The sequence below is a fragment of the Leptosomus discolor genome, chromosome 2, assembly GCF_034619465.1.
Source record: "Leptosomus discolor isolate bLepDis1 chromosome 2, bLepDis1.hap2, whole genome shotgun sequence".
NCBI classification, from domain to species: Eukaryota; Metazoa; Chordata; class Aves; order Leptosomiformes; family Leptosomidae; genus Leptosomus; species Leptosomus discolor.
The window spans coordinates 78,165,931-78,177,731 of record NC_141392.1 but is presented as its reverse complement, the minus strand read 5'-3'; the positions used below and the strand labels follow the sequence as shown (position 1 = coordinate 78,177,731).

The following is an 11,801-nucleotide window of genomic DNA, read 5'->3' as shown; positions in this document are numbered from 1 at the left end:
CCTGGCATCTCCTACCATTTGAAAGAGTGCCTGATTTTGCACCATTATAGTCTCAGTTTACTGTCATTTTGGAGTGATTGTCTCACTGCAAAGCGTGGCTTTTTATGTGAGGCTGTTGTCTTGCAAATCTGATGGTTCACTGTAGGTTTTTACAGAACTTTGACTCAACTTCAGGGAAGGAGGAATGAAGAAGCAGAAGAGTGAACTTCTGGAAGCTGAAACCCTCCTTTCCCTGTGTTTGAGCAATCTGCGCTCTTATGAAACCTTTTGAAATCTCATTTGCTGATGTCTTTCTGACCCCCAAAATTATTCTTGTGCAAATGTTGACACCCAGCAGAGATGAAATCATTGACTTAGGAAAACATATCTTGCTTATCAGAAACTGCAGGATTCCAACAATACGCTAGCAACACCAGCCTTTCTTTTTTTCTTTCCTTTTTTTTTTTTTTTTTAATCGTTTGTGGTTAGTTGGCAGATGGTATTGTGAATCAGTTTATTCGTATCTGAGGGAGCAGAATGTTTTTTCAGTTCAGACGAACCCAAATGTGTGTCACATACCAAACTGGTTTTATTTTCTGGTCTTCTCTTCTGCTCGTCAATTTTTTGTGTGCTTACGATTTTGATATGTTTACTAATTTTATGTTGACAGTTTTAATTACACGCTCCCGGAGTGTATAAGCAGAACAAGAACTAGATATGTTTTCCAACTGAATTCAGGCTGTGTGTAAATTTTCTGTGTGGGTTGGACCCATAGCTCACTGAAATCAAAGGACATCAAAGTTTCTCTGCTGACCACCTGAAATTAGTCCTCAATTGTTGGGTTTTTGATGATTGTGACACTAAATTTCTTTGATTTGATTGCTGAAAGAAAGTGATCTGAAAGTGGATGGACAAACATCAGAAAAATTTTGAAGCTTTGGTCTAGATCATGCCGTTAGACACCAGGCAGGGCAAAAGGAACAATTACAATCCTTTTATTCGTGGACATCTGTAAAGCCAGAAGATGCATTTAAACTTGGTATTACATCTTAGATTTTTAGGGTCACAAAGTAATTCCAAAAAGAAAAACATGTTTCTGTGGAGTTTGCTGTGCATAGGAGGAGGGAGTTGTCCTCGAGTAAACTAGCAGAAAAACAACATAGTCTCGTTGGTCCAAAAGCGACAGTTTTGAGTTCTGCCGTTCAGATGTGAGTTTTGGGGGTTTGTGTTTTAAATCAAAGGCGTGGCTGAATGTGTATTATCGCTATGATAAAAGCAGTAAAAATAGGTGCAAAATGGCTGTTGTGCAATGTTGTAATTTATCTTTATTTTAAACTGGCTTACACATCTTAATACATTATGACAATCAGAATTATCAGGCCACCAGGCGGAGAGGAGTTTGTTTTGTTAATTGCTCTTGTTAAGCCTAATTACAGAACGGGGTGGAGTGGATGCGAGGGGAGGGAGGAATCTGCTAGCAAGAGGAAATTCTGAAATCCTCGGAGCGGTTCCAGGCAGTGCGTGTTGGGGAGCGAGAGCGCGGGTGTGGTGTGCGTGTACGGGTGTGCGAGCATGCGTGTGTGCGTGTAAGGGTGTGAGAGTGAATGACAGACTTTCCATATGGACTAAAATCCTGAGATGCATGAGCTGGAGGTGGGGAACCTGTGCTGTGTGGACACATGAAGGTACAGCTGAACAAAGAACTGCTATATTTTGCTTTATGAATTAACTCCTTTTTCTTTGGGGGCGGGGGGGGGGGGGGGCATGATGCAGACTACTTACTTTGCTGATAACTTTTGAGTTTTGTGTTAGATTGAGTGTTAGAATGGTTTGCTGATGTGATGTGCCATCCTTTGATATTACGGGTTGCCAGCACAAGGTGTGTGTACGTAGCTGTGGGTTGGCATTCTAAGTCCCTTTGAACCATTTTCCTTCTTTCCTGGGGATTGCAGCAGAGATGTGCTGCCCAAATAACTGTGTTATTTGTTTAGACTTTCCAATGGAAAGCGTGCATCCAAAGAGCCCGTCTGCCCTGCATTATTCCAGTTTGTTTGTGTGCCCCACATTACGCTGCTGGCGACTTACTGTGCCTGACCTGCATTGTCAGCTCCCTCTGTTGCCTCGGGAGCCTCCGGGACAGAAGTTTCTGATAAGGCAGTTTTGAGCAAGCCAGACACAAAGTAAATGATTATATAACAAATCTGTGCTCTTCTCCGGGGTATGTTACCTGACTTGTTTGCTGCCAAGGTGGTTTTATTGTTTTGGCTACTGGGTGGAGGGAGGAGACTAGAACAGCAGAGGAGTCACGCTTTTGTTTTGCTTAATTATAATGTACGCTTTTAATAAAACCTTTTAGTGCCATGAATTAAATGGCATTGCAATCCTGCACAAGAAGAAAAATGCTACTGCTGTTGCAGCTGACAGCTGAGTGGTTAGATGGTCAGCGTGGGTCTGAGGCTCAGAAGCCTTTTCTTTGCTGGCTGGAGATACTGCTGGGTAAATGTGTTTACTTTTTCCTTAGTATTTATACTAGTTAATGTGTCGCACTAGATAAATCTACTTCCTGAGTCCATCTTTCAGCTTGCTCTCTTCCCTCCCAATTGACAAATGGTTTGAGTTTGACACCGTTTTATCAGTTGAGCCCCTGCTGGGTGCTGCATGCCTGCTTGTTTCTGCTTTATCGTGAAAAGTGAATTATCTCCAATATTTTGTTACCATCTAACTAGCAGTTGGCAGGCTTTCCTATACGAACTGATTTAGATTTCAGCAAGGGGAGGCTGTTGTCTTTCTCTGCAAAGCCCCGTTGTTGCTCTCCAGGAAAACAAAAGATCCCAGAGCTTTCTGCACCGCAATCTGCTGCTGTCCCACTTTCAAGGAGGTGTTTTGTTTGTTGCGGCAGCTTCCTATCTTAAAATGATAAATTGAGCGGACATGTGTACTGTTTTAAACCTCTGTCTCCAGGGCTTTGTGTTCACTTAGGATAAAATACATTATTTTGTGGTAGGCTCTGGTGTGATTTAAACTTGGTTTAAAGATTACAAAGCAAAAGGGAAAGCATCAACATCTTCAGCAGTGGTATTTTGATGAGGAATAGCTGTCAGGAGAAGAACTCTACTGACTTACCTCAAATGGGTTGCAAATGCATTAGGGATTCATTAATATTAATAGTTGAATAGACATTTCCTGCATTCGTTTTGACATCTTCCACGCTCTTGTTTTTTTCCTTCCCCCCCTCCTTTTTTTTTTTTTTTTTAAAAAAAAGCACCTTGGTGTGCAGTTTTAACACTTATTCAAGTTAATACAAGGATGATAAGCTAAAGTTAAACAGAGGGAGACCCCTGAGTGTGTGGGGTCGGTCTCTAAGAGTCCTGGAATTCAGTGCTGTGCTTTAGAGAAAGATTGTGGCAAACTCTTGGGTGAGGCTTTCAGGGTAGTTTGCAAAATGGGTCCACTAGGTACCATTGTAACCAGAAGAAATTGTTGTCAGAAGAAATTGTTCTATGAGAGTGATGGAAAGGTCACTATCAAAATGGCATGTAAGGGTTAATAACTGTAGATTTCTAAGGTGGACACAGTAGTGGCTTGTTCACAAGTTCAGAGGTGAAAAAAGAAAACTCAAACCATTCATCAGTCTCCAAATGTTTTGTAAGGTTGGCTGAACAGTTTGGTTTGAAAAACAAATAGATCCAAGGTAATTTTTACTTGTTTTCCATCTTTTAAGTCCTGTGATGCACATTTTCATACTTCTGCTCTGTCACTAGCAGGCTTCCAAGCTTTCTTCAGGGAAAAAAAAAAAAAAAAAAAAAAAAAAGAGAAAAACACCAAGTATCTTTGAGACATAAAACCAAGAATACTGTCAGCACCAGGAGGGAACATGTATGCGATGATCATTTTTCAGCATCCTGCACAGCACATCACAATTTCAACCACTGAGCCCTTTAACTAGGAGAACTCGTGGTAGTAAAGTGAGGCAGGGGCTTGCTTTTTATAGAAAACACAGCTAGGAGTCCCAGTCCATAAAATGCCAAAAGAAAAAAGATAAGCCCCCACAAAGCGCCTAGTCTGGCAAGACCAGTGATGCAGCAGCTACAAACGCAGAAGTGCACACAAGTTTGGCAGCTCTTTCTGACAGGGCAATTTGAATTGTCAGTGTGCGTCTGCTCTACTTGTTGAGCCTAATGAAAAGTACAGTTTAATCACTGGTGTGCCAAATTGACCATGATTAGCTGTTATTGCAGATTAGTGCATTGTCTGGGGCTCCAGAATTATTGATCCGGGTGCTGTGCTCTGATGTTTTCTGTGCCCTCTATCGTAACCTCTTCTTAATGCTTAGGGGAGGGAAGCAGGAAAGGAGAGTAGGAGGGAAGAAGTCCAGATGGGAAGAAAACAGGTCCTGAAAAGACCACATAGGAACTAGGTCAGGTACTCTGGAGATTAAAGAAGCATGCTTCATCCCTGGACGCAGGAGGCAGGGACAAGTAGCATACAATTACGAGGAATTAGAACGGCAACAAGTAGTGCAGATTTATCAGCTTTAATTGTCTATTGTCAGGACAGAGCCCTTCTTGTAGATCAGGCGCTGCCAATGCTTTAATACCTCTAATGGACTCTCTATTGTGGGATTATCTCTCCTAAGGACAATGTCTTTCTTAAAACTAGTTGTTTTGGGAGAGGGAGGAAAAAACCGAAGGGGTGAAAAAAAAACACAAAAAAGAAGTAGCTGCAGCCCTCGTTTTTTTTCTTTCTGGTTTGTTACATTCTGCAGGAAGTAGCTGAGAGCCCCGTGTTGCTCTTCTGTCAGCAGCGCTATTCCTTCAGGGGAACTGATAGATACCTATTGAACATTAACCCCCTTTGCTCCACCTTCCCCAACGAACTCCTCCAGAAACAATAGCTGGTTGATAAAGAGCAGATAAGCAAAGACACCCGGCTTAAGAATCTCTCTGCTATCTTTATTTTAAAAGCTTTCCTGGGTTTTGCAAAGTAAACATTACAACATTTAAAGAAGGATAAGGTGTCAACTATTTAATGAGAAGTTGTGTTTAATAGCAGAGGAATTCTTCCCTCCCCCAGCCAACACACAGGTATGAAAAGACTGTTATTTCACCACCCTGGGGTAGGAAGGCTGGAGAAATGACAACTGTACTCTTAGAAGCTTAAAAAGTGGTCCTTCAGCCCACCCCTGACAGATTCCCTAATCAGCTCTAAACATACAGTCACTATTTCGAATCCTTTGGTCCTAGATGCACGGTAGTTGCATTGCTGGATCTGTGATAATCTGTGGGTAAATATTTTCGTTTCCACCATATGCGCTTTGTCATGGTGTGTAGCTGTTGTTTTTGTTAATCTGTTTTGAAACGCGCTCTGTGGCCAGTTCTTTGTCTGAGAAAAGTGGCGTGGTTCCACCCATGGATCTCGCCCTCCTTCTGATGTGTTCATCAGCTCCACGAGATTGGGCAGCCTGGAGAGTACTTGAAACGAAAACTGAATTGTGCAGGAACAGAGTCCAAAGTTTCACTGTGGTTCGTATCACTATGACACAAAAAGTGTCATGACTGCCAAGTTGGGCAGAGACATGGAAGTTGAATTAATGCAATTAATTCTGAGGTGGCTTCGTTATTTCAGATTGTTGTGAGCTTGTGGTGGGGCTGATGTCTTTGAAATATTCACAGGAGTGAGCCTTCTAATATATGTATACAGTCGCATCCCTCCTGGCTAACAATCTCAAAATCAGCCTATTTTAAAGGCAAATTTCCAAAAGCATACCCTTTTTTCGGTCCTTTGTCACCAGTAAGATTGGAAAGTGGTTGGAATGGGCTGGCCTGTTCTCATTAATTTTCCCTCAGACTCGGTTGCTATGGACAGAGTATGCAAAAGTCTGTGTTTGGGATGTGGAAGGTTGATTTTTGTGCTCAGGTTTTCTTGCCTAGTATAAACTTGAGTTGGTAGAAACATGCGAAGACAATATATAAGCGTTGTTGTATGAGCTCCGGGCTACCATCCCAATCTTTCCCAAGACCACCATCGCTCAGAAACATGATGGGAAGGCTGATGTTAACTAAGAGGGGAACATCTGTGGTCTCTGCTGTGAGGCATTTCCCTTCTTGTGAGGGACAAGGAGTTGGCTCCTTTACATTTAGTCCAGACCCTGAAGTCTGCTGCCTTTTCCCACCAGGAAAAGAAGTGCAGTGACAAAGCCTGTGCTGTTGCTGCTTTCTCAATACCTTCACCCCAGCTTGCTTCTTGGGAAACAAGCGCGAGTGGCTTCAGAGTGTTTTGTCTTTGCTGCTGAGCTGCGTTCACAGTGACTTCTCGCCCTCCTGATAGCAAGGCCCAGACAGCCTCGGCTCCTTCGTCTCAAACTCAAGCCTCAACAAGAGGAAATGGCTGAAGCTTAGTTCTCGCTTCTGTGTGCTGCAAGAATGTTTTTTTCCATTGGAGGAGGGTTGTTCTGGCTTATTCATAAGTCATCTGAGCAGTATTTTAATAAGGCCTAACTGGAAACAAAAAGGGATATGGTATTTTATTTTGACTCCCTTTTTCTCTTTTTAAGGAAAATTTCTTGAGAGGATGAAACAACAGAAATCAAAAGAGATGTTAAGGCTTGCACTAGGCAGTAGCTGAGAGTGCCGCCAAAAGATGTACTCTTGGTATTGCACTGCCGAGACAAAAATAAACGTAAAGGCATTTGGAAGTGCTACGAGGCAATGACCACGGTGCTCTGTAATTAAAGGCAGTCCCTGAAAGCTGCATGCGTTAATTCAAAAGCCTCCTGGCTACAACATACACCACCCCAAATGCCCTTGCAAAAACCTTCATGTAGATTCAAGTGCGATTTTAATTTCTCTCCTTATAGGCAATACCATGCTGAAGCCGTCCAGGGCATACAAAGCCTCTGAGATTGTATCTGAAGCCTATAGGCTGTGTTTTGCAAAGGTCAGGCCAGTCTGTGAGAAGAAGGCTGTAACTTTTCCTGTTGCAGAGTCACTAGGGTGTGCTGGGTCTCGCTCTTTCCCTTGAATCTGACAGCAACCACGTTTTCAGAAACGTGGCCCCAAAACACGAGTGTGTCTCAGCAGAACTTGAAAGCCAAGTTCTTCTTTGAGTTTGATTTCTCAGTTGGCTTTTAAAAGATGTGCAGTCGTGCAACTACATCATGTACCTTCTCCGAGTAATGACCACAACTGGTCCCCAAATGTTTACCAGCACAAGGATGCCTACATGCAGGAAGTGGGAAATGGGGGTGGGTCTGGTAGTTACTCTTGATGTGGTCAATCTGCCACTGACCTTGTTTGGGGAAGGGGAAGGGGAGGATGTGAAAATGAGACTCTGCTTTAATCTCTTGTGTGCATTTTATCTCCCCTCCAACTTTCTAAAGAAGTTTCGTCTATTAGAGCCAGCTCCCTTCCCTCCTTCTTCCCCTTACAATTACAGCAGGCGCAGGGTGAGCAGCGGCGGCAGCAGCTGAGGCCGAGTCGCGCAGGCTTGTTGTTGAGCTGAAGTGGTGATAGCATCAAAGGAAATGGATGGGGATTTCTGAGATCAGAGCTGTTAGGGCCATTCATGATTTGTTGCCAGGCTGAAAGCTGCTGCAGAGAGAGCTGCCTGAGAAATGCTGATTAATACAGTAATTGAGGTTTTCTATGAGCGAGAAGGAAAAAATGAAAATATGACTAAAAATGTTCTTTTTGAAATGAACAACATTTTGAGATTGCACATTCCAGACAATAGTGGCTACTGGTATGAAAGATTTCTATAAAAGAGCAGAAAACTTTTGGTTGAACAGGGCGTCTTTTTATGTTTCTCTATTAAGGAGGAAGGTCAGAAGGTCAGTCTGTATATTTCTTTAATGGCAGAGTTTCCTTTGTGAGTCTTACTTTAATACACATCCTTAACAATTTGTTTCTCTCTTTTCTTTCTTGCTAAACTTAGTCTTATTCCAGATCAGGCACCGTTAGGCTAGACCTGCACACCAGCGAAATCCCTTCTCCTGCGCTACGGTAGTTCTGGGCTCAGCTTCAGTGAGACACCTGGAGCTAATTTCAGGATAGCCTCGGAGTGTGCCACAGAGTTATTTGAAGTCCGTAGGCTTCATAGGCTGTACTCTCCTCCCCAGGCTCCAGGGAGAGAGCCGCACTGACCTGGGATATTGGCATCCTCCTGTCATCCTGACGAATATTTCTCTTCGTCTGATCTGATCTAATCTCTGCTTCCTCTCCTTCTCCAGCCCAAAAGCATTCTCAGTTCCTTGAAAGGCAGATTTGCTTTTCTCCTGCTCTCCTTCACATTAAGAAGATCGGCCCCTGAAGGAAATGCATCAACCCTTTTTTCTTGCCCCCCCCCCCCCCCGCCCCCCCCCCCTTTTTTTTTTTTTCTCTTTCAAGCTAACAGGGAAGTGAAAAGCTCTGAAACAGCTGCCTCTCAGAGTGAGACTATTTTTCGGTAAAATAATCACCTTCAGTATGACTACATTGTTTTTCTGTTCTATACGGTGTGACTCAGCATCAGTTAATTAACCCAATCAAGTAGGCCGGATTTCTCTCCTTTAATGAATGGTTCTTCCTACTTCAGAGCCTTCCTAGACCTCATTTTGGATGTGCCTCGGTTTTACTGGGTATATCCAATTACATTTATATCCTTCAGCCCAGTGCTCGGGCCACCTCTCTTGTGGAATTACACTGTGGTGGAAGTTAAGCCAGGACACTCACTTGCAAGCAGTTGCCCTACTTATGTCTGTTGCCACGAGCCCTCCTGTGTTAGCGCATACGGAAGGTCTTTACACAGATATACTATTCTCAGCATCGCAGACCGAAAATGGCAAGTAATCCTTTCCACACGTCTTTTGATCAGAGGGAGGAGGAGCAGGTTAAGGGAAAGGGATGTGTGTACACCCGTCAGAGACGCAGACAGGCACTCGATTGCATAAAACGTGCTTTTTTTTTTTCCTCTTTCTCCCTTTTTCCTGTGAAGAAATACGTAGCACCCAGATCACTCCAAAATGTAAGTGTGCGTGTGTTGAGAAGAAGAATGTGAAACTGGCTGCCACGTAAAGTGCTGGGAAGGCGATGAGAAATATGCTTGCAGACGTGTGTGAGAAAAGGAAAAGTAGTAGAGCCTGCCTCGCAGTGAAGCAGCTAGCGTTCGCACTGGGCTGTAGATGGCTATAAATGGAATTGTGCATCACTGTTCCTCTAAACCCGAGGACGCCTCGCTGAAGAGACAGGACCACTGAAGGAAGTAAGGCATCTGGTTGTTTTGTAATGAGAAGCAGGAATGCTCTTAATAATAAACAAACAGGACATTGTATGCCATCATCACAGGATGTCCTTCCTTCAGCCGGCACGCTGACTTGGATTGGAGGGAAGAAAACGGGGTGCGGGGTCTGCTAATTGCTGTACCAATCCTCCTTCCATCACCAGCGTGCTCCCGGATGGTTGATTACGTATCACCCTGCGCAAGATCGGCGCTCGTTTTCTTACCGTGCTGCGAAAGACACGTCGAGTTAGGAAATGCTGCCTGCCTTGCTCTGCTCCTGTGAGCTTCCCTGCTGTTACCTGGGCAGGCGCGGGGGGATTTTATTTAAAGGAAGAAACAGAAATGTTTTTCCCAATTCCTTTTACAGGAGGTGATTCTATAGAAAGAGCCTCTGGAAAGGGATAAAATCGAAACTCTGAAACTCCCAAATTGGTCATTTCGAGTTAAAGTACTGTGGTTGTTAAGGTTTGGGAGTAAGTGCTTTAAATCGGGTTTTAATCGATATTCTGGAACCTGGGAGTCATTTTATTGGTTATTTTTATACTGTTCTATCTAGTCAAGTTGAGGGAGAACGAAAGCGGGCACATGTTGACCTCTGGAGCTTAAAATAGCCCGAAAACCAGATTTCTAGTAAAAGCCGTCCGTGCACTTCCCGTGCAGCGCCGAGGTGCCTGCCCCCCGCCGGGCCCAGGCCGCGGGGCAGCGCCGCGGCTCTCCCTGCTCACCCAGCGGCCGGACCCGGCCGCCCCATCCTGGTCGAAAGCGGCTGAAAAAAAAAAAAACAAACAAAAAAAACCCAACTCAAAACAGAAAAAAAATTAGCAGTAATTTAAAAAAGAAAACCTACCCCAAAACACCCCTCCATCCCGGCGGGGGCTCGGCGGAGGGCAGGGGCCGGCAGGTAGGGCCCCACCTCCCGCGCTGTGGGGAGAGGGAGGGGCCGGCGCGAGCCGCGCGCGGGCCGGGCCGTGCCGTGCCGTGCCGTGCCGCGCCGTGCCGCGCCGCGCCGCGCCGTGCCGTGCCGTGCCGTGCCGCGCCGCTGTGGCAGGCGGCCCCCCAGCGTTTCCCAGAGGCAAGCGCAGGGCGCGGGGCAGCACCTGTCTGACAGCGGGGGAGGAGCGGGCGGGAGCGGCGGCTGGAGGTGTGAGTCAGTCTCCCGGGGACCCGGCCGCTGGAAGGGAGGAGAAATGTTTACTCGGTAGAGATGAGCCAGGTTTGCCGCCGACGGTGGGCTTCGGTGTGGAAACGCGCGCGGACTCTGCCCCGGTAAGGAGCGCGATGCCTCCCCCCCTCACCTCCCCGGCTGCTGCTTCTCGCCGGCGCCCGGAGGACGGAGCAAAAGTTTCCTCTCGCGGGTCGGGAGCGCTCCTCCGATCGGCGTTAACCCCTTCGCTCCGCCGTGCAGCTGTCACCGCCACCCTGCCACCTCCACCCCCCCACCCCACCCCCCCCCCCCGATCTTCGCTGTTCGTCTCCTCTCCCCCTTTCAACGCCGGGAGTCGGTAACCGGCGCCCCGCTCGGGCGAGCAGTCGGGGCCGGTCCCGCGGCGGCTGTGGGGAGCTACCCGCCGCCCCCCCCCCCCCCCCCGCCTCAGCCTCCCCGGGCGGCCCCCGCTGTGCCTTCCCGGAGCGGGAGAGGCGGTCCCGGGGGGGGGGGGGGTGGGGGGGTGGTGTGCCGGGGGTCTCCCCTTAGCCCGGAATGAGGCAGCCCTTAACCTCTTCCTTGGAAGATCGTGCTCTCTCAGCCTTCGCGTTTCGCTTTTTACCGGAGGAGGGGTGTGAATTTCACGGCAGCTGCGTATCCGAAAAGGAAAATGAAGGGATTTTACGCCGGGCTTCAACGTCATTCCCAGTTACCGGTGTAGGCACGGATTTCGGTCCCTAATGAACCTTAGGGAAAGAGCCTGAGCGAGTACCTGTTGGGGGATAGATCTGGTAACAGTGCTTCTGCCCTGAATAGACGGAGGGGCTGAAGGACTTGGTGGAATTGTCCTGCGAAGCTCCCATCCAGTGCTTTGAGACAGTAATTCTCGGAGGTACCGTCAAAACCAAAAGGGATAGAAAAACTTTTTTAAAAAATTATTTATTTTATTTGTTTGCTCTGCTCCTATTTATTTATTTATTTCTCCTGATCCTTTTTTTTTTTTTTCTTTTTTTTGGCCCCCGAGAGCATGTTGCAGTGCTTTGTGCAGGGCTGCTGCTGCTGCAGTGATGCTGGCAGGATGTCGGCTTTCTCAGCCTTCCATGCCAAAGGATAAGGGGACGTCAGGAGGAGGCGGGGGGGCCAGGTTGTTTTGAAAGTTGTTTGTGTGTTGAAAGCCGGTGGGAAAGTTCAGGCTTCCCCATTTGGAAGAGGCAAGGCTGGGTTCCGCTCTTCCAACATGCGCTTTCCATTTTTAGCTTCATTCAGACGCAGACAGCAGCTCCTTTCCTCTTCCTCTCCTTGTTTGTGACACTTTTCTGAGGCAGCTTTTCCACAGGCGACTAAGTGGTCTCGCGGCCATCACCCCACGTTTTCTTCAGCATGGAATATTTTTTTATCTCTCTGAAGCATTAAGGAAAGGGTC

General features: G+C 46.4%; 1 protein-coding gene across 2 annotated transcripts in view; it reads left to right on the top strand.

Annotated features, from left to right (window-relative positions):
- The first annotated feature begins 2,415 nt into the window (after nucleotides 1–2,415).
- The window catches only part of PRDM1 (PR/SET domain 1), a 30,665-nt gene continuing 21,279 nt past the window's right edge, over nucleotides 2,416–11,801 (top strand). Inside the window, exon 1 of one of the 2 annotated variants that reach the window (XM_086461333.1) lies at nucleotides 2,416–2,475. In XM_086461333.1, coding sequence (XP_086317459.1) covers nucleotides 2,416–2,475 — 60 coding nt within the window. Of the gene's footprint in view, nucleotides 2,476–6,018; nucleotides 6,058–11,801 lie in introns of those variants that run through there. The other variant, XM_086461334.1, reaches the window with a different exon arrangement.